The 21129-nt window shown below is 36.9% G+C and overlaps 6 protein-coding genes and 1 long non-coding RNA gene across 7 annotated transcripts; 1 reads left to right on the top strand and 6 right to left on the bottom strand.

The window, feature by feature from the left end:
* Positions 1-2660: 2660 nt before the first annotated feature.
* On the bottom strand, positions 2661-4873 carry LOC116021712 (pentatricopeptide repeat-containing protein At1g79080, chloroplastic-like). Its single transcript, XM_031262177.1, has one exon. It carries the CDS (start codon positions 4601-4603, stop codon positions 2861-2863), a length of 1743 nt encoding a protein of 580 aa, XP_031118037.1. The 5' UTR covers positions 4604-4873; the 3' UTR covers positions 2661-2860.
* A 2060-nt stretch (positions 4874-6933) lies between these two features.
* On the bottom strand, positions 6934-9215 carry LOC116021795 (pentatricopeptide repeat-containing protein At1g79080, chloroplastic-like). The gene has a single exon (XM_031262273.1). It carries the CDS (start codon positions 8853-8855, stop codon positions 7083-7085), a length of 1773 nt encoding a protein of 590 aa, XP_031118133.1. The 5' UTR covers positions 8856-9215; the 3' UTR covers positions 6934-7082.
* Positions 9216-10133: 918 nt separating this feature from the next.
* LOC116023197 (pentatricopeptide repeat-containing protein At1g79080, chloroplastic-like) lies at positions 10134-12592 on the bottom strand. Its single transcript, XM_031264183.1, has one exon. It carries the CDS (start codon positions 12295-12297, stop codon positions 10570-10572), a length of 1728 nt encoding a protein of 575 aa, XP_031120043.1. The 5' UTR covers positions 12298-12592; the 3' UTR covers positions 10134-10569.
* Positions 12593-14020: 1428 nt separating this feature from the next.
* On the bottom strand, positions 14021-14443 carry LOC116023595 (ESX-1 secretion-associated protein EspE-like). Its single transcript, XM_031264598.1, has one exon. The coding sequence runs from the start codon at positions 14441-14443 to the stop codon at positions 14021-14023; it is 423 nt and encodes a 140-aa protein (XP_031120458.1).
* A 358-nt stretch (positions 14444-14801) lies between these two features.
* Positions 14802-16901, bottom strand: LOC116022693 (pentatricopeptide repeat-containing protein At1g79080, chloroplastic-like). The gene has a single exon (XM_031263522.1). It carries the CDS (start codon positions 16660-16662, stop codon positions 14923-14925), a length of 1740 nt encoding a protein of 579 aa, XP_031119382.1. The 5' UTR covers positions 16663-16901; the 3' UTR covers positions 14802-14922.
* Positions 16902-18849: 1948 nt separating this feature from the next.
* LOC116023791 lies at positions 18850-19252 on the top strand. Its single transcript, XM_031264806.1, has one exon. It carries the CDS (start codon positions 18866-18868, stop codon positions 19148-19150), a length of 285 nt encoding a protein of 94 aa, XP_031120666.1. The 5' UTR covers positions 18850-18865; the 3' UTR covers positions 19151-19252.
* A 265-nt stretch (positions 19253-19517) lies between these two features.
* LOC116023219 lies at positions 19518-20117 on the bottom strand. Its single transcript, XR_004099386.1, has 2 exons — positions 19996-20117; positions 19518-19866 (listed from the first exon to the last, which is right to left on the bottom strand). It is a non-coding gene; the product is annotated as an uncharacterized LOC116023219 (long non-coding RNA).
* Positions 20118-21129: the final 1012 nt, after the last annotated feature.

The raw sequence follows: 21129 nt of genomic DNA, 5'->3' as shown, positions 1-21129 counted from the left end.
AGTAGAAATATGTAAATATGAATATGTGTCATTATGTGCTCATTAGAGAGTTGCTAATGAGTTATTTATTTATTATCTTAGTCTATGTTGATGATATAAATATTATTGAAATACATAAAAAACTTGATGATATTAGCTCAGGCTTATTAAAGATACTGTTTTGAAATGAAAGACTTGGGAAAATCAAATATTGTCTCGACCTGCAGATCGAGTATCTCCTTGAAGCAATTCTATACACAAGGTAGCTTACATTGAAAAACATCTTGAAGATGTGTCACTAGTACAGATCTGCACATCCGCTACCTTTGTAAAGGGTTATCCGCTACCCTTGTACAAGGGTAGCGGATGCTAGGGTCGCTGAAAGCCCTGAGCATTCCGCTACCCTTTTACAAGGGTAGCAGAAAGTTGAGCATCCGCTACCCTTCTAAAAATATAAGGGTAGCAGATTCTTTTATTTTATTTTATTTTTTAAAGCATCTACTACCTTTCTATAAATAAAAGGGTAGCGGATACCATTAATTTATTATCTTTTTAAAGCATCCGCTACCCTTCTTAAAAAAAAAGGGTAGCGGATTTTTTTTCTTTTTAAAAAATCATTTATTTCTTTGCTCCTTTTTGTACTAGTGTGTTGTATGGATAATTATCATTTACTTATCACATCAATAATGGTTGTTCAATCTCTTGAAGTAGATAATCAACCATTTAGGGTTCGTTGGGAAAACAGGAAAATGACTCCTGGAAAATATTTTTTGGAAAATGAGTCATTTTCTCGAAAGTAGTTTCATTTTCAGTGTTTGGATGTATTATGAAAAATTGTACATCTTTGTGTGTTTGGTTCATTTTCTGAAAAATGGGTAGAATTGTATAATTAAACATTGTAATGATTTTATTTAAAATATAAAAAATTATAATAATATTAAAATAATGTTATTTATTAAAAAATCGAATTTAAAAAAAAAAAAAACGTAAAACCGACAGGTTTCGGGCGATTTCTCCACCTCCTTGGTCCATGGCCCTATATGGGTGATATGGCTTGGTTTTGGCCGAGGACATGTGAAACGATCATTTTAGCGATTCCGAAAAATGATTATGAGATTATACTATGAATCTATTCATACTGTAATTTAGAATTTGGGAAAATTTGGATTTTGCCTTAGTTTATGTGGTTGGAAAATCAATCATAGGGTTGAGTGCAAATGACAAAGTTAGTATTTTGACCATATCTTACTCATGCGAAGTTGGATTAAGTGATTCAAGACAATGGAAAGTTAAGAGAATTATTTATAATTTTCATGTTTAATTTTAAATTTTTAGAGATTCTAACAATATCAAAGTCCAAACCTGACATGAAGTCGTGTATGGTGCATGGATTGACTTGTGATGATAGAAAAACATAAAGTAATTACGTACTAAGAAAATGGAAATTTAAGAGCCATAGAAAATGGAAATAAGAAAAACATACAAATTAAAGAAAAAAAGTATCAAATCATTCAACCATGAACTATATATTACAAGGGTAATAACATGCATGTATATATGACAATGCAACAAACTTAAACACAATGAAACGGAAGAACTAAATCACTCCGAACATGGGCAAGAATGCAAGATCGATCAATCCAATTAACCAAATGCAGTCTAAATCTTCATCATCAAGTATATATCACATGATAATTAGTTCTTTGAAGGTGGTGGAGAGAAGAAGGGGAAAGGGATTTTGGGGAAAGAAGAAGGGAAAGAGGGCATAGGAGGCATGGCAAATTTGGGAATCCCAGGAATGGTGGGAAATGTTGGCTGGGTAGGAATAGAAGGCATTGGCGAAGCGGCTGCCCTTGGAATGGTTGGCATTCCAGGCACAGCAGGATTGGTGGCCTGAATGGCAGGGATGGCTGGCATTCCAGGGATAGTAGGAATTCCAGTGATTGGGATAGTTGGCATTCCAGGGATAGTAGGAATTCCAGGCACAACAGGATTATTGTTGGCCTGCAAGAGATTCCGAGCCGCGTAACATTTGAGAGGATTGGTGACAGAGATGAGAGCAAGAATGAAAATGCAGCTGCAGGTGAAAATGCTTCTGGCCATGGCTGTGCTGTACTAGGTATGAATTGAATTCCAAGGATGTTCTTTGAGTTGTGTTTGGTGGTGATGGAAAATGGTGAGAGATTGATTGGGTATTTATAGGTTGAACAAACTCTAAATTTGGGTTGTTTAATGTTATTGGTGGGAATGTGGTGGGTTTTGGTTATGACTCTCACCGGTTTGTTTAGAAACTGTAATGGAAGATGGGAAGGTGGTCTATCTGTTTGTTAAACCAAGCCTTGTGGTTGTCTGTTGCTGCTTTTTTGGTTAAGATATATTTCATATAAATTATATAATATTGAACAAACAATTTTACATGTTTCTCAGCTTACATTACAGTTGTTGATTGTGTTAGATGTTTTGTTGAAAGTATTAAATTAACTTTTTCATTTTCAACTTATTGGCATCAACAAGTAAGGGTGTGCATTCGGTTAACCGAACTGTTTTAACCAAATCGAATTAACTGAAATTTTAAAACCTTTAACCGTTAACCAAACCGAAATTTGTGTTACTGAATAACCGAACCGAAATTTTTTTCGGTTAACCGATTAACCGAACTTTTTAGCTGATAGTCGTATATATAAATAATAAATGTGTATTTCAACTAACAAATTAAGCTTAGTGTTACTACATGATGAATACAATTCCATGAAATTTTCATGTTACAGAACCACATGAAGAATACTTCAAAAAAAAACAAAAAAACAAAAAACACAAACATATGCTCAAAATATTAGTTACAATCAATGTTGCAGGTCATATGTTTCATGTACAACCTTTGCTATACTGATAGGCCCTCCTCAAGCTCATACTGCAAGGCAAGCCACTGCATCATATCTGTACTGATCACTTTCTGCATATGCAACTCTTTCAAAACCAAACCTGCCAGCTCCTTTTCTTCTTCATACACAAGACCTTCAACTATAATGCTATATGTTTTCTCGTCCGGCATATACCCTTTCTCGATCATCTCTTCGTAAACCGACAACGCCAAATCCGTTCTCCCACCTTTGCATAATCCAATCACTAGAGCACCGAAGTTCTTGGCGTTTGGCCTGTAACAGTTTGCCTCGAGAATCCTAACTATCTCGATGGCAGCGTTCTGCATTCTCTCCTTGCACAAGCCTTTGATTAGGTATGAATAGGTGAACTTGTCGGGAGTAAATACGGATGCTGTGATATCGCACAGAAGCTGAAATGCGGGATAGGTATTCCCCATCCTACATAGAATAGAGATCACATTTCTGTAGAAATCGTTAACCGGGTGCCCCTTTATGGCCCTCAAGCGTTCGAGGATTTTGAAGGCCTCGTGCACCATTCCTTCCTCGCAAAGAACAGCGATGGCGTTATACGTTCCGGGATTAGGATCACACTGCTGATCGATCATCTGGTTGAGATAGTTTATCACATCGGGCACCTTTTTTTCTTTACAAAGGTGGGTGATTATCGGGTTGTAACTGTCGGCTGTTGCCCTGAGCGTAACCCCCGAATGCATTTCTTCCAAGATATCAATGGCACTACGAATTCGGCCATGACTAGCGAGCGAATCAATTAGAATATTGTAGGTTGCAGTAGTTGGCAAAATGCCTTCTCGGTCCATGTCAGCAAGAAGCCGATTTGCCTCCTCCCAACGCCCTTCCGAGCCCAAGCTCCTCAATAGTACATTGTAGCTAGCAACGTTGGGATAAATCCGAATCGATGGCAATTTCCTAAACAACTGAACAGCTTCGTCTACTCTTCTCTCCTTGCACAACCCAATCAACACGACATTGTAACAAACCAAATTAGGTTTCCCACCCTTGGCCGCTATGACCTCCAAGAGCACCATAGCCTCATCAACCCCCCTCTCCCTCGAGATAACTTCAAGCATTATAGAATAAGTATACGCATCAGGGACCAGCCCTTTCTGCATCAATCTATCAATAAACCCTAGGCTCAAATTCAAGCACCCTTGCTTATAAAGCCCTCTTATAAGAATATTATACGTCTTCGTATTCACAACGTACCCATACTCCTCCATCTTCTCAACGAGATAAATGGCACGACGAACACTCCCAACCTTGCACAAGTACTTAACCAAGAAAGCACACGAAGACGCCATTGGCGTACTCCCAGACCTAACAATTGTTAGCATAACTCGGGTGGCTTTTCCGGCCTTATCGTGTTGGCAAAGGGCATAAACCAGATTGGTAGCTTGGGTTAAATCAGGCTTATAACCTTTCTCTACCATATACTCTAAATACAGAATTGCATCATGTAGCTTAAGTTCTCTGGCTGTTCTATCATTACTGGCAACATTCCAGTTAGGCAGAACAAAAATGCCATCTTTCACGGCTAATTCGCTCTGTTTCCAACAAGAATTACTAGAACGGGTATGGGCAACGGCTAATACTCTACAAAACCTCTTCTTATGCAGGAATGAGTCATAAAGTTTGGGCCTTTCGGGCAAGAATTCGCAGGGTTTTCTTGCGAGATCCGAAGATGGGTTTGTTAATGGAGGCGATGAATTTATAAGCATAGTCATGAATTGAACAGTTTCGGGAATAAAAAACAACGAATAAAGAATTCCTTATATCCAGAATTTTGACAGGACAAGAAACTTCATATGAAGTTATGAAAAAAAGTGGTTGAGCATTTAAAGATTAAAAATGCAGGAAATCAAGAAAGAGATTAAAGGGAAATGGAGCTAAGGAGGAACATACAGTAGAGTGACCCTTGTTTACTTTCTTCTTTCTTCTTCTGGAAGTTCAGAAAAGGATTGGATGTAGCGGTATCTCGGGCCGTCGGGCGTTATCATCATCTTGTGACTGCAACTCCGGAAGTTATCTCAGTAAGGGTGATAAGATTGGGCCCTTGAATGCACAACTGTATTTGGGCCAACCATTTAATTCCTATTAGCCTACCTTTTTTTTTTTTTTGAAAATACTCGGATTCTTTATAAGGTAGTATCTCTTCTATACTTTCTTAAAGATTTTCAACCCAAAAAATTTAAGTCCCTCTAACTGGGATTCAAACCTATAACCACCAATTTGGAATTGATGGTTTTATTGAGAGCGGGGATAGGAAAGTAGTAACTTTATTATCTGAGGCGCTAGGCCCAACCCAAAATGGCGGCCCAAAATAGACAATAGGGCAAATTATACTGTGCACCACGTACGTAAACGACGTCATTTTGAGCATTGTAAACTAACCGTCCGTTTTTTTTGGAAATCATGTTTCCCGTTTCGCCCGGTCTCTGTATTTATGTTAATATTCTGTGTATTCCAGGCAATAATTCTGTGTATTCTAGGCAACCGTTCTGTGTATTCTAGGCAACCATTCTGTGTATTTATGTTAGTAACACATGTCGTGATGTGTTTGTGTATTCGTGTTAGTAACCAAGTAAGTGGACGGAGATGCTTCACCCTTCATGACCACCACCAACTGTCCATGCCATCCCTATGTTTGCATCAGCATGTCTTCACTACCCTAGCCACACACACATGTACACCTTTAATACTACGCCCCCTCTGGCAAGGCGTCGTCTTCACACCATGGGGCGCACTATGCTCGCTAGGGCGCCATGGCCAGAGGTGGCCGGCCGCCGATTGGTTGTGGCAAGTTTATAAATCTATCAACCCGCAAAAGTCGAAAACAAATATAAGCAGTAACTCCTTAATACCTAAGAGATGGAATGGCTTGATGATGATAAATAAGTTTGACTCACATTTTTATTGGTTAATAATTACTCCGTATCATATTTTATTTCCTTTAAAATTAAATCATATATTCATATTTTTAGTTTTATATATAGTAAAACAACAATGTTTTTAAAGGGGTACTTGCATTTTTAGGTTCCTTAATTGTTGAGTTATGCAATTTAGACCATCATTTTCAATTTCAGTTAATGTAGTCCTTTCAATTCTTGATCATGTTTAAAATCTAGTTTATCAAGCTGTAAATATAATAAAGTCCTTCTATTTAAAAAAAAAAATTTGGACGAGGGGACTAAACGGATTATATTTACAAATTAATGAATTAAAATCTTTGAAATACAGTAAACAATTGAGAACCACATAAATTAAAATTGAAATTGAGAGACTAAATTGCATGATGATCAACAACTAAGGAATTAAAAGTGTAATTTGCCTTTTAAAAATATTTTTATTGATAAATAACAATACTTATGTATTAAAATTTTATGAAAGAAGAAGTGTCAAATAAACCATTTAAGTATGAGGAATAATATAATTAACCTAAATGAAAAAAGTTTCATCAAGAACCAACTTATTCAAGAGGTTACTAATGATGCAACAAACAAATGATAGTTATGTGGATTAAATGTATAAATAATTATTTTTATTATTTTTTTATTTTTTTTTCTTAAAATGACAAATCCAAGTTTACAATTTTTAAGAAAACGTATTCTGAAATTGAAAAAAAAAAAACAAAAAAACAAAAACAAAAACAAAAACAACTTTTACTTTTTTTTTTTTTTAAGAAAAGGGCTAGCCTAACTTGTCCAAGAACTTTAATTGGTCTACCTCAAATAGTAATACGGCAGGTGACAGACCGGGCAAATTATACTATGGACCATGGTCGTTCATTCGTTCAACACAACTGCAGTATCATTTTAACACAACTGCACTATCTGTTCAACACAATTGCAGTTTCAGACGAATGAAACTGCCTCTGTTCCGCAAAACTGCCTATCTTCTGAGTAAAAATTTTGAAGACATTTTCCGTCAAAAAAAAAAGACTTTTTTGCTTTAAACTAAAATGAATATTTTGTATTAACTTCATTTTGTGTCAAATTCAAAAAAATGACTTTCCAAAGTCATTTTCCGAATTTCTTTTGAACTTTCAAACGGATTCTAAGGGAACCCCTCCAATCTCAATTTCTAACAGTACAGACTAAAATTACACTAAAAATCCCTGCACTTTTGGTAAACCTCATTTCACAGTAATTTTCAACTACAACAATATCAACATAACCACCAAGATTGTGGCATCTCTCTTCTGTTTCATGCAAACTCATCTGCTTTTTGCAATGTTGATAATCCCACAATGTCATACTGCGTCACAAGCCGCCCCAACGTAATTTTACCTATCACTTTTATCATATGCAACTCTTTCAAAACTAAAGCCGCCAGCCCCCTTTCTTCCTCGCGAATCAGCCCTTCAACTATGAAGGTGTAAGTTGTCTCCTTCGGCCTGTACCCTTTCTCCACCATCTCCTCGTAAATCCCCAGCGCCAAATCTGTTCTCCCCGATGTGCATAGCCCGAGTACTAGAGAGTTCAAGAGGTTAACATCTGGACCGTAACAGTTTGCATCCAGAACCCTGATGATCTCGAGGGCAGCATCGTGCATTCCCTCCCTGCACAGTCCTCTGATCAGGGACGAATAGGTGAACGAGTCGGGACTAAATCCAGACGTTGTCATATCGTGCAAAAGCAGGAACGCTTCGTAGGTGTTTCTCATCCTACAAAAAGCAGAAACCACATTTCTGTAGAAATCGTTGATAGGGTGCTTCTTAGTTACCCTCAATTTCTCGAGAATCTTGAAAGCCTCGTGCACCATTCCCTCCTCCTCGCAAAGAATAGCAATGGCACTATATGTTCCATCGTTAGGATCACACTGCTTATCCATCATCTCGTTAAGACAATTGATAACAGAATCCACCTTCTTTTCTTTACAAAAGTGGGCGATTATTGGGTTGTAACTGTCAGTGGTTGGCTTAAAATGTACCCCTGAATCCATTTCCCTCAACATATCAAGGGCATCACTAACCCGGCCATGATATGCAAGCGAATTAATCAGAACATTGTACGTTATTGTAGTCGGTGTAACATCGTCTCTATCCATATCAGCAAGAAGCTGGTTAGCCTCCTCCCATCGTCCATCATAGCACAAGCTCCTCAATATCAAATTATAGCTAACAACGGTGGGACTAATCCCTAACGACCCCCATTTCCTAAAGAACCGAATAGCCTCATCAACTCGCCTTTCCTTGCACAACCCCGTCAACAAAACATTGTAACAAACCACATTAGGCTCCCCGCCCTTGGCAACAATGTTTTCCAATAACACCATAGCCTCATCAACCCCGTTATCCTTATAAGTAGCTTGAAGCATAATCGAATGCGTATAAGCATCGGGCACAAACCCTTTTCGCATCAACCTATCTACAAACTTGAGGCTCACGGACAAGCATCCCCGCTTGCAAAGCCCTCGTATAAGAGTGTTATAAGTGACAGTATCGGTCGTGTACCCATACTCCTCCATCTTTTCGATTAATTGCATCGCGTGTCCCATATTCCCTTTCTTGCACAAGAAATTGACCAAGAAAGTGTAGGAAGATGCCTCTGGCATACTCCCAGACCTAACCATCAATTCCATAACCTTGGTGGCTTTATTGAGCTTATTGTGGTGACAAAGAGCATAAACTAGGTAAGTGGCTTGGGTTAAATTAGGCTTATAACCCTTGTTTACCATATCGTCTAAATAGATAACTGCATCATTTAGCTTATGATCCACGATTCTTTTGTCATTACTGGGAGACTTCTTCCAGTTTGGAAGAACAAAAACACCATCTTTCACAGCTAATAAGTCAGTCTGGTGGTTAGAAAAATTATTAATTCCAGTATGGGCAATGGCTAATGCTCTATAAAACCTCTTCTTATGCAGCAAGGGAGCATAAAGTTTTGGCCTTTCTGGCAAGAATTCACAGGGTATTCTTGCGAGATCTGATGGTGGGGTTCTTAAAGGAGTTGCTGAATTTATAAGTACAGACATGAATTGAAATGTTTGGGGAAGAAAATGACAGAAAAACAATTGCTTATCTCCTAGAGGTGGAAAAGAACAGAAACTCCATGTGAAGTGAGGAAAGAAAACCCAGAAATGGGTGTGGTGAAGAGAGGTGGTTGAGGATATATATATGAAGCTTAAAAGAAACAGGAAATGAAGATGAAACAGAAATGGAGCTAAGGGGGAACATACAAGAAGTGTGTTTGCAATCAGTGATTTGGGTTTGCTGTGTCTTCCCCACTACTCCCCTTTACTTTCTTCTCCAAGTTGAGAAATCAGAAGACGATTGGCTGTATTGTATTCTCTCCCACGCTATCGCTAATCCTCACCTCAACTCCTCAACTTATCTCAGTTTCTTCGACCCTTGAAAGTTGAAAGCGCAAATGTACTCAGCCCCACCAATATAAAAAAAAAATAAAAAAAAAAATAAATAAGTACTTACTAGTTAGTTATATCACGGACTCGGGTCACAATTTACCTACTGAATGCTTACAATTCAAATTGTGAATATTCAATTGATAAATTGTAAACATTTAATTGCGAACATTGAATATATAAATTGTGAACATTCAGTATGTAAATAGTGTATTTTGAACATAAGTCCACCTTGTACAATAGATCTGGGTCCACAAAATAATTTATTGTCAAAGAATTTTGTGGTCAAACGGCATAACTGTAACTTTCCTAGACAAGGCTATTTTTCCTTCCAAAATTTTCTCTTAATATTTCTTTCCATGATGTGATTTATAATTATTGGGTGTCTATAAATTAGATGACCCTTTATTCGTTAAAAAGAAAGTTAATTGTCCAATTAGAAAATGTCATTTAAGAATAGAAAGATTGAACGGGTGGGTAGCATTTTTTTTTTGGAATACTATTAACCATGTTACATGTAGTATTTGTCCATATGTACTTTCTCAACTTATTGAAGCTAACGAGTCAATATTGCCCCCATTGAGGCTCGAACATGACCTCCCAATAAATAAAAAGCTTTCGGAACGGTTTTAGACTGTTTCAAAATTAATAGAAAATTCAAAAACTAGTTTCGAGTTCAATTTAAAAAAAAAAAAAAACATTGGGTCAAAACTCCAAATTTGAAATTTTAAATTAAAACATATTCCCCTTATTTCACATTTTTGTCCACACAAAATTGTTCCATAGTTTCCTTCCATTTTCTTAACCGGTCAATTAGGATTACATACCAAAACGTCAAACCCCAAACGCGATTAACAGCAGCGTTTAACTACCGAACCAAATAACGTATCATACATTTGTCAAGGTAAAAGTTTTATTACCCCGTTAAAAAAAGATTACAATTATAATAGTTTTCTTTAGTAAATTTAAAATACAATCTTTCAGCCAGTAATATGAGGATGAAAAAAAGGGACTTCATAAAATACACATCTGCACAAGGGAAGGAATAAACTAACACTACAATCTTTCACCTCAGCTGCTACCAATTTCTCAAGCAAAACCAAAACCACTACTGGGAGAATACATACACAGTACTTTGTTGTTTCTTATCATATCCATGCCATTGAAGATAGTATTTCTGATAAAGGAACCATTTTTATGGCAGTAATTTTCAACTCGATCGGCCACATCAGAAAACGAGATAAACATATACACAAAATAACCGATAATGTGGCAACTGGCAAGTCAGTTCTGTATCATATATGTGCAAAGTCGACGATTATCTTGGCTATGTCGACAAGCCCTCGAGGTCGTACTGCATGTAAAACCGCTGGAATGTAATTGTAGTAATCACTTCTCTCATATGCAACTCTTTCAAGACTAAACCCGCCAGCTCCAGTTCCTCTTCGTGGGCGAGCCCTTCGACTATAATGGTATATGTTTTCTCGTTTGGCTTATAGCCTTTCTCGACCATCTCCTCGTAAATTGCTAGTGACAAATCCGTTCTTCCACATTTGCATAGCCCGAGGATTAGAGTGTTGAAGTTCATAATGTCTAGCCTATAACAGTTCGCCTCGAGAATCCTAAGCATCTCGATGGCAGCGCCCAGCATTCCCTCCGCGCACAACCCTCTGATCAGGGATGAATACGTGCTTGCGTTGGGAGTAAATCCGGACATTGTGAGATCGTACAAAAGCTGGAATGCTGGATACATATTTCCCTTCCTGCAAAACCTAGAAATCGCGGTTCCATAGAAATCGTTGAAGGGTCGACTCTGTTTGACCCTCAAAATCTCGAAAATTCTGAAAGCCTCTTGCCCCATCCCCTCCTCGTAAAGAACAGAAATGGCGCTATACGTTCCATCATCAGGGTCACACCGCTGGATAATCATCTTGTTAAGACACTCCCTCACGGCATTCATCTTCTTTTCTTTACAGAGACGGGCAATTATCGGGTTATAACTGGCAGCAGTTGGCTTCAACTTATTCCTCGAACACATTTCATCCAAGATATCAAGCGCATTACTAACTTGGCCATGAAGAGCACGCGAACCAATTAAAATATTGTAGGTTAATACATCCGGGGAAATACCCTCTCTAGACATGTCAGCAAGAAGCCGATATGCCTCCTCCCAACGCCCTTCAAAGCACAAGGGACTCAACACAATATTGTAGCTAACAACGTCAGGACTAAACCCTTTCACCGGGAATTCCCTAAAGAAATCTATAGCTTCGTCAACCCTTCCCTCCTTACACAGCCCCGTCAACACAACATTGTAATTTTCCAAAGTAGGCTTGTCGCCATTGGCAACTATGTTTTCCAAGAGAACCATAGCCTCATCAACCCCCCTCTCGATATAAGTAGCTTGAAGCAAGACCGTATAAGTATATGAATCCGGGACAAGCCCTTTTTGCATCAACCTATCGATAAACTGGAGGCTAAGAGTTAACTTCCCTCGCTTACAAAGCCCTCTTAGGAGACAATTATAGGTCACATTATCCGCGGTGTACCCATACTCCTCCATTTTTTCAACTAATTGCATAGCATGCCCAACACTTCCTTTCTTGCACAAAACATTCACCAAGAAAGTGTAAGCCCTAGCATCTGGAATACTCCCAGACCTACCCATCACTTCTATAACTCTACTCGCTTTTCCGGGCTTATTTCGTTGGCAAAGAGCACAAACCAGGTCAGTAGCTTGCCTCAAATCAGGCTTATAACCCTTCTTTGCCATATTCTCTAAATAGATAACTGCATCAAATAGCTTATGTTCTTTGGTTCTTTGGTAATTCCAATTAGGAAGAACAATAATCCCACCCTTCACCGCTAATCCGCTCTGCTTCTTAGAAGAATTAGCAATACGGGTCTGGGCAACGGCTAATACTCTAGAAAGCCTCTTCTTTCGCAGCAAGGAATGATAAAGTTTAGGCCTTTTGGGCAAGAATTCACAAGGGTTTCTTGAGAATTCTGGTGATGGGTTTGTTAACGGAGGTGCTGAAACGATAACCACGGCCATGAATTGAATGATTCCGTGAAGAAAATGGCAAACAAACAAACAATTCCTTATCACATAAATTCTGACAAAACCAGAAACTTCATAAAGAAGCAGGAAATCAAGAAAGAGGGTAAAGGGAACATGAAACAAAAATACAGTAACTGTTTTGCAACCACTGATTTAAGCATACCGTGTCTTCCTCACTTTCTTCTTTTCAAAGCTCAAAACAGAAATTGGCGTTCCCTCTCCGACGTTATCCTAACCAGAGTTCTGAGTATGGGTGGTGAGACTGGGCCAATCAGCCAAAGAAAGCCCAGCTGTATGGACTAAGGGTTCATATTTGCTTGAAATTGTAGCATTTAAAGTGGTGGAAGTGAAATTTGTATGTGCTTAAAAAGTTACTATGAGTTTAAGATGATGATCATAAATGATCATTAATGATATTTGCATATATATACATAATAAACTTCAAATGGATAATTTATATTCAGTGAGAATTTAGTCGAACTATAACTTTTAAAGTAGTGATCGAAATCACTCCAAATGCTAAGAATGTAAACACCTTTTCAAATGTGTTATGAGTTTAGTTGTTATATTGCGATTCCTTCTAAAAATGAAAAGGTAATGCATTTAAGTTTGTCGAGTTGAAAATCGAAGAAGAAAAAAGTATGCTACCGTGTGTCCTAATTTGACAACTAAACATTGATTGTAAGGGCATGTTCAATGTGTAAAAGTGAATACTAAGGAAATTTGGGATTAGTTATGCCCATAACATCGGCAAAAGGAGTTGGACCTAAACCCTCTAATAATGTTTTAAAGATTTGTAAGTTTGAATGAGAATAATCATGATGTGTTGTCATCCAATCTGCACAAAAATTAACTTTCTAGTGTATGTTGAAATACTCAAATGTTTGGTTTAAGAGATTGAGGTGATGAATGGTGATATCTCAACTGGATAAGTAGTAAATGGTAATACATTTGGTAATAACCATTTTTCAAAGTATTAAAAAATTTTGAGAATACAACACAATTGCTATTTACAAAATGGATATGAGATGGATTGTAAAGGCAAATAAATACTAAAGAAATATGGGTGTAATGATGCTCATAACATCATAAAAAAGAGTTGGGTCTAAACCCTATGATGATCTCTTAAAGAGTTTGAACGAGGATAATCATGATGTGTTGTCATCCAATCTATACAGAAATTAACTTTTTGTTGTATGTTGAAATCGTAAGTTGAACGCCTTGATGTTTGGTTGAAGGTATTGAGGTGATGAATGATTATATGATTTATATCTCAACTGGATGAGTAGTAACACATTTGGTAATTACCATTTTTCAAAGTGTTAAATATAGTAGCTTCTTCTATTTGAAACTTATTACCTCGAATCTGATGGCTCTTACTTGTTTATTATATGTTCTGCGGCATTCTATGATTAACTTGTGACAATAGTGTAATTTGTAAAGGACAAAAGGGTTTGCTATGTCAACCAAAGATCAATAGCCATAAACAAGGAAAGAAGAAAAGTATACAATGAAAAGAGTATCAAATGTAAAAATACACACTGTATGTTATATTACATGGGTATGACCGAGCAGTCGAGCACACATGACGGCTCATAAATTTTGAAGAAATTGACAAACAATGAAACTGAATGACTAAATCACTCCAAACATAAGCAAGATCACAACCAAAAGCAATCTAAATCTCCATCAAGTATACATATATATCAGATGATAATTAGTTCTTGGAAGGTGGTGGAGAGAAGAAAGGGAAAGGGATTTTGGGGAAAGAAGAAGGGAAAGAGGGCATAGGAGGCATGGCAAATTTGGGAATCCCAGGAATGGTGGGAAATGTTGGCTGGGTAGGAATAGAAGGCATTGGCGAAGCGGCTGCCCTTGGAATGGTTGGCATTCCCGGGATAGTAGGAATTCCAGGCACAGCAGGATTGTTGGCCTGAACGGTAGGGATGGCTGGCATTCCAGGGATAGTAGGAATTCCCGTGATTGGGAATGTTGGCATTCCAGGGATAGTGGGAATTCCAGGCACAACAGGATTATTGTTGGCCTGCAAGAGATTCCGAGCTGCGAAACATTTGACAGTGTTGGTGACAGAGATGAGAGCAAGAATGAAAACACAGCAGGTGAAAATGCTCCTGGCCATGGCTGTACTGTACTACTAGGTATGAATTCCAAGGCTGTTCTTTGAGTTCTTGTTGGAGGTGATGGGAAATGGTAAAAGATTCATTGGGTATTTATAGCAGGAACAATCTCTAAATTTTGGTTGTTCATATGCTATTGGTGGGAATGTGGTGTGTTTTGGTTATGACTGTCACTGGTTTGTTTAGAAACTGTGATAGAAAGTGGTTTATGTTTGTTAAACCTTAGTCTTGTGGTTTCATGTGGCCAGACATTGGAGTACCAACTATTAAGGTAGTTAAACAACCAATGAAAAATTAAATAGACTTTATAACCTACCAAAAACAAATTAAGAGGACCCTTCTAAGTTCTAACATGTCAAATAGCCAGAGAGAAAACTGATTGTGTTTGTGATAAAAAGAAGTGTTTTTACAGCAATATTTTTCAACAAGATCACCATAGTCCATAAGCACAAAGAATCGCAAAGTTGACTATATACCTTTGCTATGTTGATAAGCCCTCGAGATCATACTGCATGAGAAACCGCTGCATTGTAGTCATACTGATCGCTTCTCTCATACGCAACTCTTTCAAAACTAAACCTGCCAGCTCCAGTTCTTCTTCATGGGCAAGCCCTTCAACTATAATGATATACGTTATCTCATTAGGCATATAGCCTTTCTCGATCATCTCCTCGTAAATTGCCAATGACAAATCTGTTCTTTGAGACTTGCATAGCCCAAGTATTAGAGCGTTGAAGTTCTTAACATCTAGCCTATAGTAGTTCGCCTCCAGAATATTGATTATCTCGATGGCAGTATCCAGCATTCCCTCGGCGCACAACCCTCTGATCAGGGATGAATAGATGTTCGAGTTTGGAGTAAATCCGGACATTATCAGATCATACAAAAGGTGAAATGCTGGATACGTATTTCCCTTCCTACAAAAACTAGAAATCACAGATCTGTAGAAATCATGAAAGGGGCGGTTCTGTTTGACCCTCAAAAATTCGAGAATTCTGAAGGCCTCTTGCCCCATCCCCTCCTCATAAAGAACAGCAAAGGCATTATATGTTCGTTCATCAGGATCACACCGCTGAATAATCATCTTGTTAAGACACTCGCACACGGCACTCACCTTCTGTTCTTTACAGAGGCGGGCAATTATTGGGTTGTAACTGGCAGCAGTTGGCTTGACATTATTCCTCGAAAGCATTTCATCCAAGATATCAAGGGCATTACTAATCCGTCCGTGAAGGGCAAGCGAACCGATTAAATTATTATAGGTTAATATATTTGGCGAAATATCTTCTCCAGCCATGTCAGCAAGAAGCTGATACGCCTCCTCCCAGCGCCCTTCAAAGCACAAGGGGCCCAATAGAATATTGTAGCTAACAATATCAGGACTAAACCCTTTCGACGGGAATTTTCTAAAGAACTGAATAGCTTCATCGACTCTTCCTTCCTTGCACAGCCCTGTCAACAAAACATTATAATTCGCCAGACTAGGTTTGCCACCATTGGCAACTATGTTTTCCAAGAGAACCATAGCCTCATCAACCCCCTTCTCCATATAAGTAGCTTGAAGCCAGACCGTATAAGTATACGAATCAGGGACCAATCCTTTTTCCATCAACCTATCTATAAACTGAAGGCTCAAAGTCAACTTTCCCCGCTTACAAAGCCCTCTTAGAAGACAATTATAGGTCACATTATCCACAGCGTATCCTTTCTCCTCCATCTTTTCGACTAATTGCATCGCGTGGCTGACATTTCCTTTCTTGCACAAGAAATTCACCAAGAGAGTGAAAGAATGCGCATCCGGTATACTCCCAGACCTAATCATCATTTCTATAACTCTGCTCGCTTTCCCGAGCTTATTGTGCTGGCAAAGAGCATAAACCAGGTCAGTAGCCTGAGTTAAATCAGGCTTATAACCCTTCTCTACCATATCCTCTAAATAGATAGCTGCATCCTGTAGCTTAAGTTCTCTGATTCTTTGATTATTACCGGAAGACCTCCAGCTAGGCAGGCGAAAAACGCTATTTTTTACAGCTATGTCGCTCTGAACCACAGAAGCATTACTCACACGGGTATAGGCAATGGCTAATACTCTATTAGGGTTCTTCTTATGGAGCAATGAATCATAAAATTTAGGCCTTTCGGACAAGAATTCACAAGGTTTTCTTGCGAGATCTGACGATAGGTTTGTTAATGGAGGTGCTGATTTTATCAGCACAGCCATGAATTGAACAATTTCGCGAAGAAAATGACAAATAAACAGTTCCCTTATCTCCAAAATTTTGAGAAAACGAGAAACTTCATATGAAGTGAGGAAAGAAATTAAAGTCAAGCTGATAAACGGTGTTGATGAGTATATGAAAATGCAGGAAATGAAGAAAGAGATTAACCCTTTTGCAATCGATTTCTTCACACCCTCTTCTTCTCCCAGTTCAAAATGGCTGGACTCTCTGGGACGTTATCCTCGCCTTGCGACCTAAGTTCTCATAGGATTGTTAAATTTTATATTTAAATATTTAGAACCCATTCCAAAAACCTGTCTTGAAACTCATTTAATATATATTTTTTTAAAAATTAAATTTAAATATTTTTGTTTAACAAATCAAATAATTTATTACATGATCAATTATACAAATTTGTTTAATGAAATTTTTTCATACTTTCCTATCAACTAAAAGTATGAAAAAAATATTTTTTTTTATATTTGACAGAAATAATTTTACAAGAAATATTTATTAATATTTTGGTGTTATCTTATAGACATAAAAAGAATTAAATTACTTAAAAATAATAATTAAAATGGTTAGTTCGTGTAAGTTTTTCTAATGAAGTATGAGGAATTTAACAAATCACTTTTAAATTAAATTATTAATAAATTATATTTTAAAAAATTCAAGTTTGTAACAAGAATATTCAAAATTCGAAACAGTACGCATATAAAAATAGTGTTGTTATCTTTCGTGTCGTAATGATTAGATTCTGATCATAATAAAGTTACCATAATATTATGTTTACGAAAGAGTAAGCAAATGAGTAGTTGTATTGCTAAGAGTTTTGAGTACAATATTAAGCATGCCCCATACTATTATAGGAGCGTAGCTTTTATATTGGACAATGGCTAGTTGGCTACTAAGTATAATAGTTATCACAATAATAAGTATAAGAGCATCCTTACTAGTAGAGTTTTTTTTTGTGGTTTTTGAGAAGTTTTTGTAAGTGTGATTAGGAACGAAAAAATTGGAGGGGAGAAAAAAAATATAAAACAAATCTGATTGAAAAAAACATTTAAAAAAATTTTGCCAACCTGCTGGGCGACTACTGTGCACGAAACGTGCACAACTCCTTCATTTAGCCTACTTTTCTACTGCACAAACACCCCAAATAACAGAACCAACTTTACTTTCTCTCTCTCTCTTACTCTCTCTTTCCTCCATGTAACAATGTCAGTCTAAAAAATCGTGAATAATCTTCTACTATGGATGCTCTAAGGACCTTTTAATAAATGTGACGCTCTCTTTCATAAGTGGGCTGACCCTCTATAACTATCGCTCATTAATGAGGCGGTGCTCTAATAAGTAGAATGGTCCTGCATTAAGGGTCGGTTTAAAAAACTCAAAATTTCACTGTGTTTGGATATTTAAAGAAAACAGAGTCTAAGAAAAATATTCATTTTGGTCAACATAAAAAATTTATTTGATAAAAAATATCTTCATAAAATTTTAATCAGAATATATTTTTCAAATTATTTATTTTACATTCTCTCTCATTAAGCTAACTTCTGGATTATTATTACCACTACACTACCCAACCACCGCTGCTACTACTACTACTTATTATTATTATTATAAAAATAATATGTTTATTATCAAGAAAAGAGAACCAAACAAAAAAAAAACAATTTATTTACTTTCAATCAAACAGAGAAAAATAATTTTTGACATTAAGTTACTTTCAATCAAACGGAAAAATATTTTTTTTTAACATTCAGTTAAATACTAAAAATTAAAATATTTTTTAAAAAATATATTATTTTTTAGAAATTATTTTTTTTAGATTTTTAAATGGACTCTAAAGTAGGGGACAGACCGTTGGATCAGGGATGGAACTTTCCCCACCGGATGTTTCTCATATTCTAGTAATAATGGTAATGTAATTATTTGAGAGAGATTTGGGGAGTTAATGATAACATTATTGTGAATTAATTTAGTTAGGAAATTAAAACATTAATTAGAAGAAAACCATTAATTAGAAGCTTTAGAATACTTTCTGTCGGAACATTTTGGAGAGTTTTCTGGACTGCCACGTCTCCAAACGAAGTGACACGTATCACATCTTTAGCCCAGACAATGCCACGTATGAACTCGTCACCCCCGTCTTATAAAATCCCATTTAGCCAAAGAAGAAAGGCAGAATAATCTGATCGGAACATGGCGAAGAGCAAGGAAGAGATAACCTACGGCACCGCTCAGGCAAGGTTGTCGGAGGACGATGCCCTGAGAGTGAGATACAAAGGAGGGGACCCACTGGAAGGCGGCAAGATCGCCGAGTCAGAGCCCGTGGAGCTCTTCTCCGCCGCTCATAACATTGAAAAACAACGGCGCAGAGAGAGCGGCGAGTCTGATCGGTCCGGGGAACGACGGGCTGGAGAAGCAGCAGCGTCTAATGAGGGACGGGATAAAAACCAACAGCCTCAGCCGCAGTTGCAGCATTGAGAAGCAAATTAAATCTTCTCTCTCTACTTTTATTTGTACCGTTTAAGATGTATTTCTTCCTATTTATAATAAGATGTATGCTGTTTTTTCAGCATAATAAAATACTTAATTGTAGTACTAAAATAGTAGCCAATGATCGGTCAAGAGGCATGTCATGAATGAGAGATCATGAGATACCGTTTCAGTGGAGGTATTAACATTTTGTGCTTTAACACTTTCAGAAAGTATAAATAGTATTAGCAGTAATAAAAAACGTTATTAACATTTTGTGCTTTAACACTTTCAGAAAGTATAAATAGTATTAGCAGTAATAAAAAACGTAATAAGTTAGTTAATTTTTGGATTAGAACACGATTTTAAATGTAAATTGAAAACAATGAGTCATATTTTAAATAAAATGGATGAATTATTTATTTATTGTTACAAGAATTCTGCAAAGAGCCACTAGTACATTACATTAAAAAACATGAGCCTATACTACATACATACATATAATATGCTGGAAAACAATCCTAATAATAAATGATGGCCAATAATGAATTAGCAGCACACATCTAACACCCAACAGCAGCACAATGCTGCACAGCACCCTTTCCAGAATCCATCACCTCTGCTTTTGGTGTTATGACGCTTGCGCCGCCGGACTTGAGCGTCGCCGGCCGCCGTCGGATACCCCGCAGGCGGAGGAGGCGCTACCATGTGCGGCCCTTTCGCTGCTGCGACATCATCGAAACGCACGCACAACATTATTAGCATAGAATGAACAAATTAAAAAAGACGATGCAAGCAAATTAAACAAAATAAGCAAATCATATATAGGCAACATATATGCAGTTATAAATTACCATAATCGTGATCGAATTGGTGGCTGTTGCTGCTGCTGCTCATGGTTTTGGTTTGCGTTGATCGATGGTCGATAACAATTAGATGATGGATGGTTTAATTTTTGAGGATGGAATAAACGTTAGCGAAGTTGATGTGTATATATAGGTAGAGAATGGTGGCCGGATAGATCGATAAATTTAACGCGTCAAAGATTATTCCAAGAAAGCGGCTGCTCATCTTTTCTGCCGCCTCTCTAGTTAGCTCCATCCACCAAGCTAAGGAATATAATGTTTCCCGCGTCTCAATTTTTAGACTACTCGGTCGTAAGTTATTCTTACAACTTACGAAGAATTGGTCGCCAATTTATACACAACGCCATTGTCGTATTAATTCATATTCTAGACAATCATTATTGTTTGGAGCATAATATCAAATAATAATCTAAACTCATCCATTATACAAATAATATATTTTTAGTATATTAAAAATGTACCTTGTATTAGTGAAAAATACATTATTTGAATACTGAAAGTAAATTATTTTGTATAATTTACATTTTTTAATGCACGAATAATGTACTTTAATTTTAGTACATTAAAAATGTACTTTTTGTTACGATTCATAGAGCACGATGTGGACTGTGGTCCACATAATAGTTTACCCCATAGATGATATTAGTTCTTTAAATTAAATAAAATGTTTAGTAAAAATTAGTTGCTTTGTTTCAAATAATATATAAAAATAACTACTAAATATATTGTTTTCTTTATCTATTTTTAATTTCATTTTATGTTTATGTGAGAACATGTTAAAATCAAGTAAAAGTGATGATTAACCTGATTTATGATAAGCGGTTGAGAGTTAGTAGAAGTAAAAACTTAGGGAAAAAAAGGCGAGGTTCATTTTAAGATATTATAAAGTTGAAAGTTTGCAATAATTATAAAATTGATTCGTATTTTTTAATTAAATTTTTTTTAATTATTATTGATAAATTTTGATAAGCGAATGAGAGTAGTCACTTTTTATCAGAGGGGCATGTTCTCATTTGGTCATGCATATATATCTTCATATGGGTTGGCTTGCATCCCGCGAATTACGCAGGCTAACCCATATAACCCGAGTACTCCCATGAGTTAAACGTGTTGAGCCCAACC

The sequence above is a fragment of the Ipomoea triloba genome, chromosome 6 (genome assembly GCF_003576645.1).
Source record: "Ipomoea triloba cultivar NCNSP0323 chromosome 6, ASM357664v1".
NCBI classification, from domain to species: Eukaryota; Viridiplantae; Streptophyta; class Magnoliopsida; order Solanales; family Convolvulaceae; genus Ipomoea; species Ipomoea triloba.
Note: the sequence above shows the minus strand (reverse complement) of the source record. Positions and strands in the feature narration are given on the sequence as shown.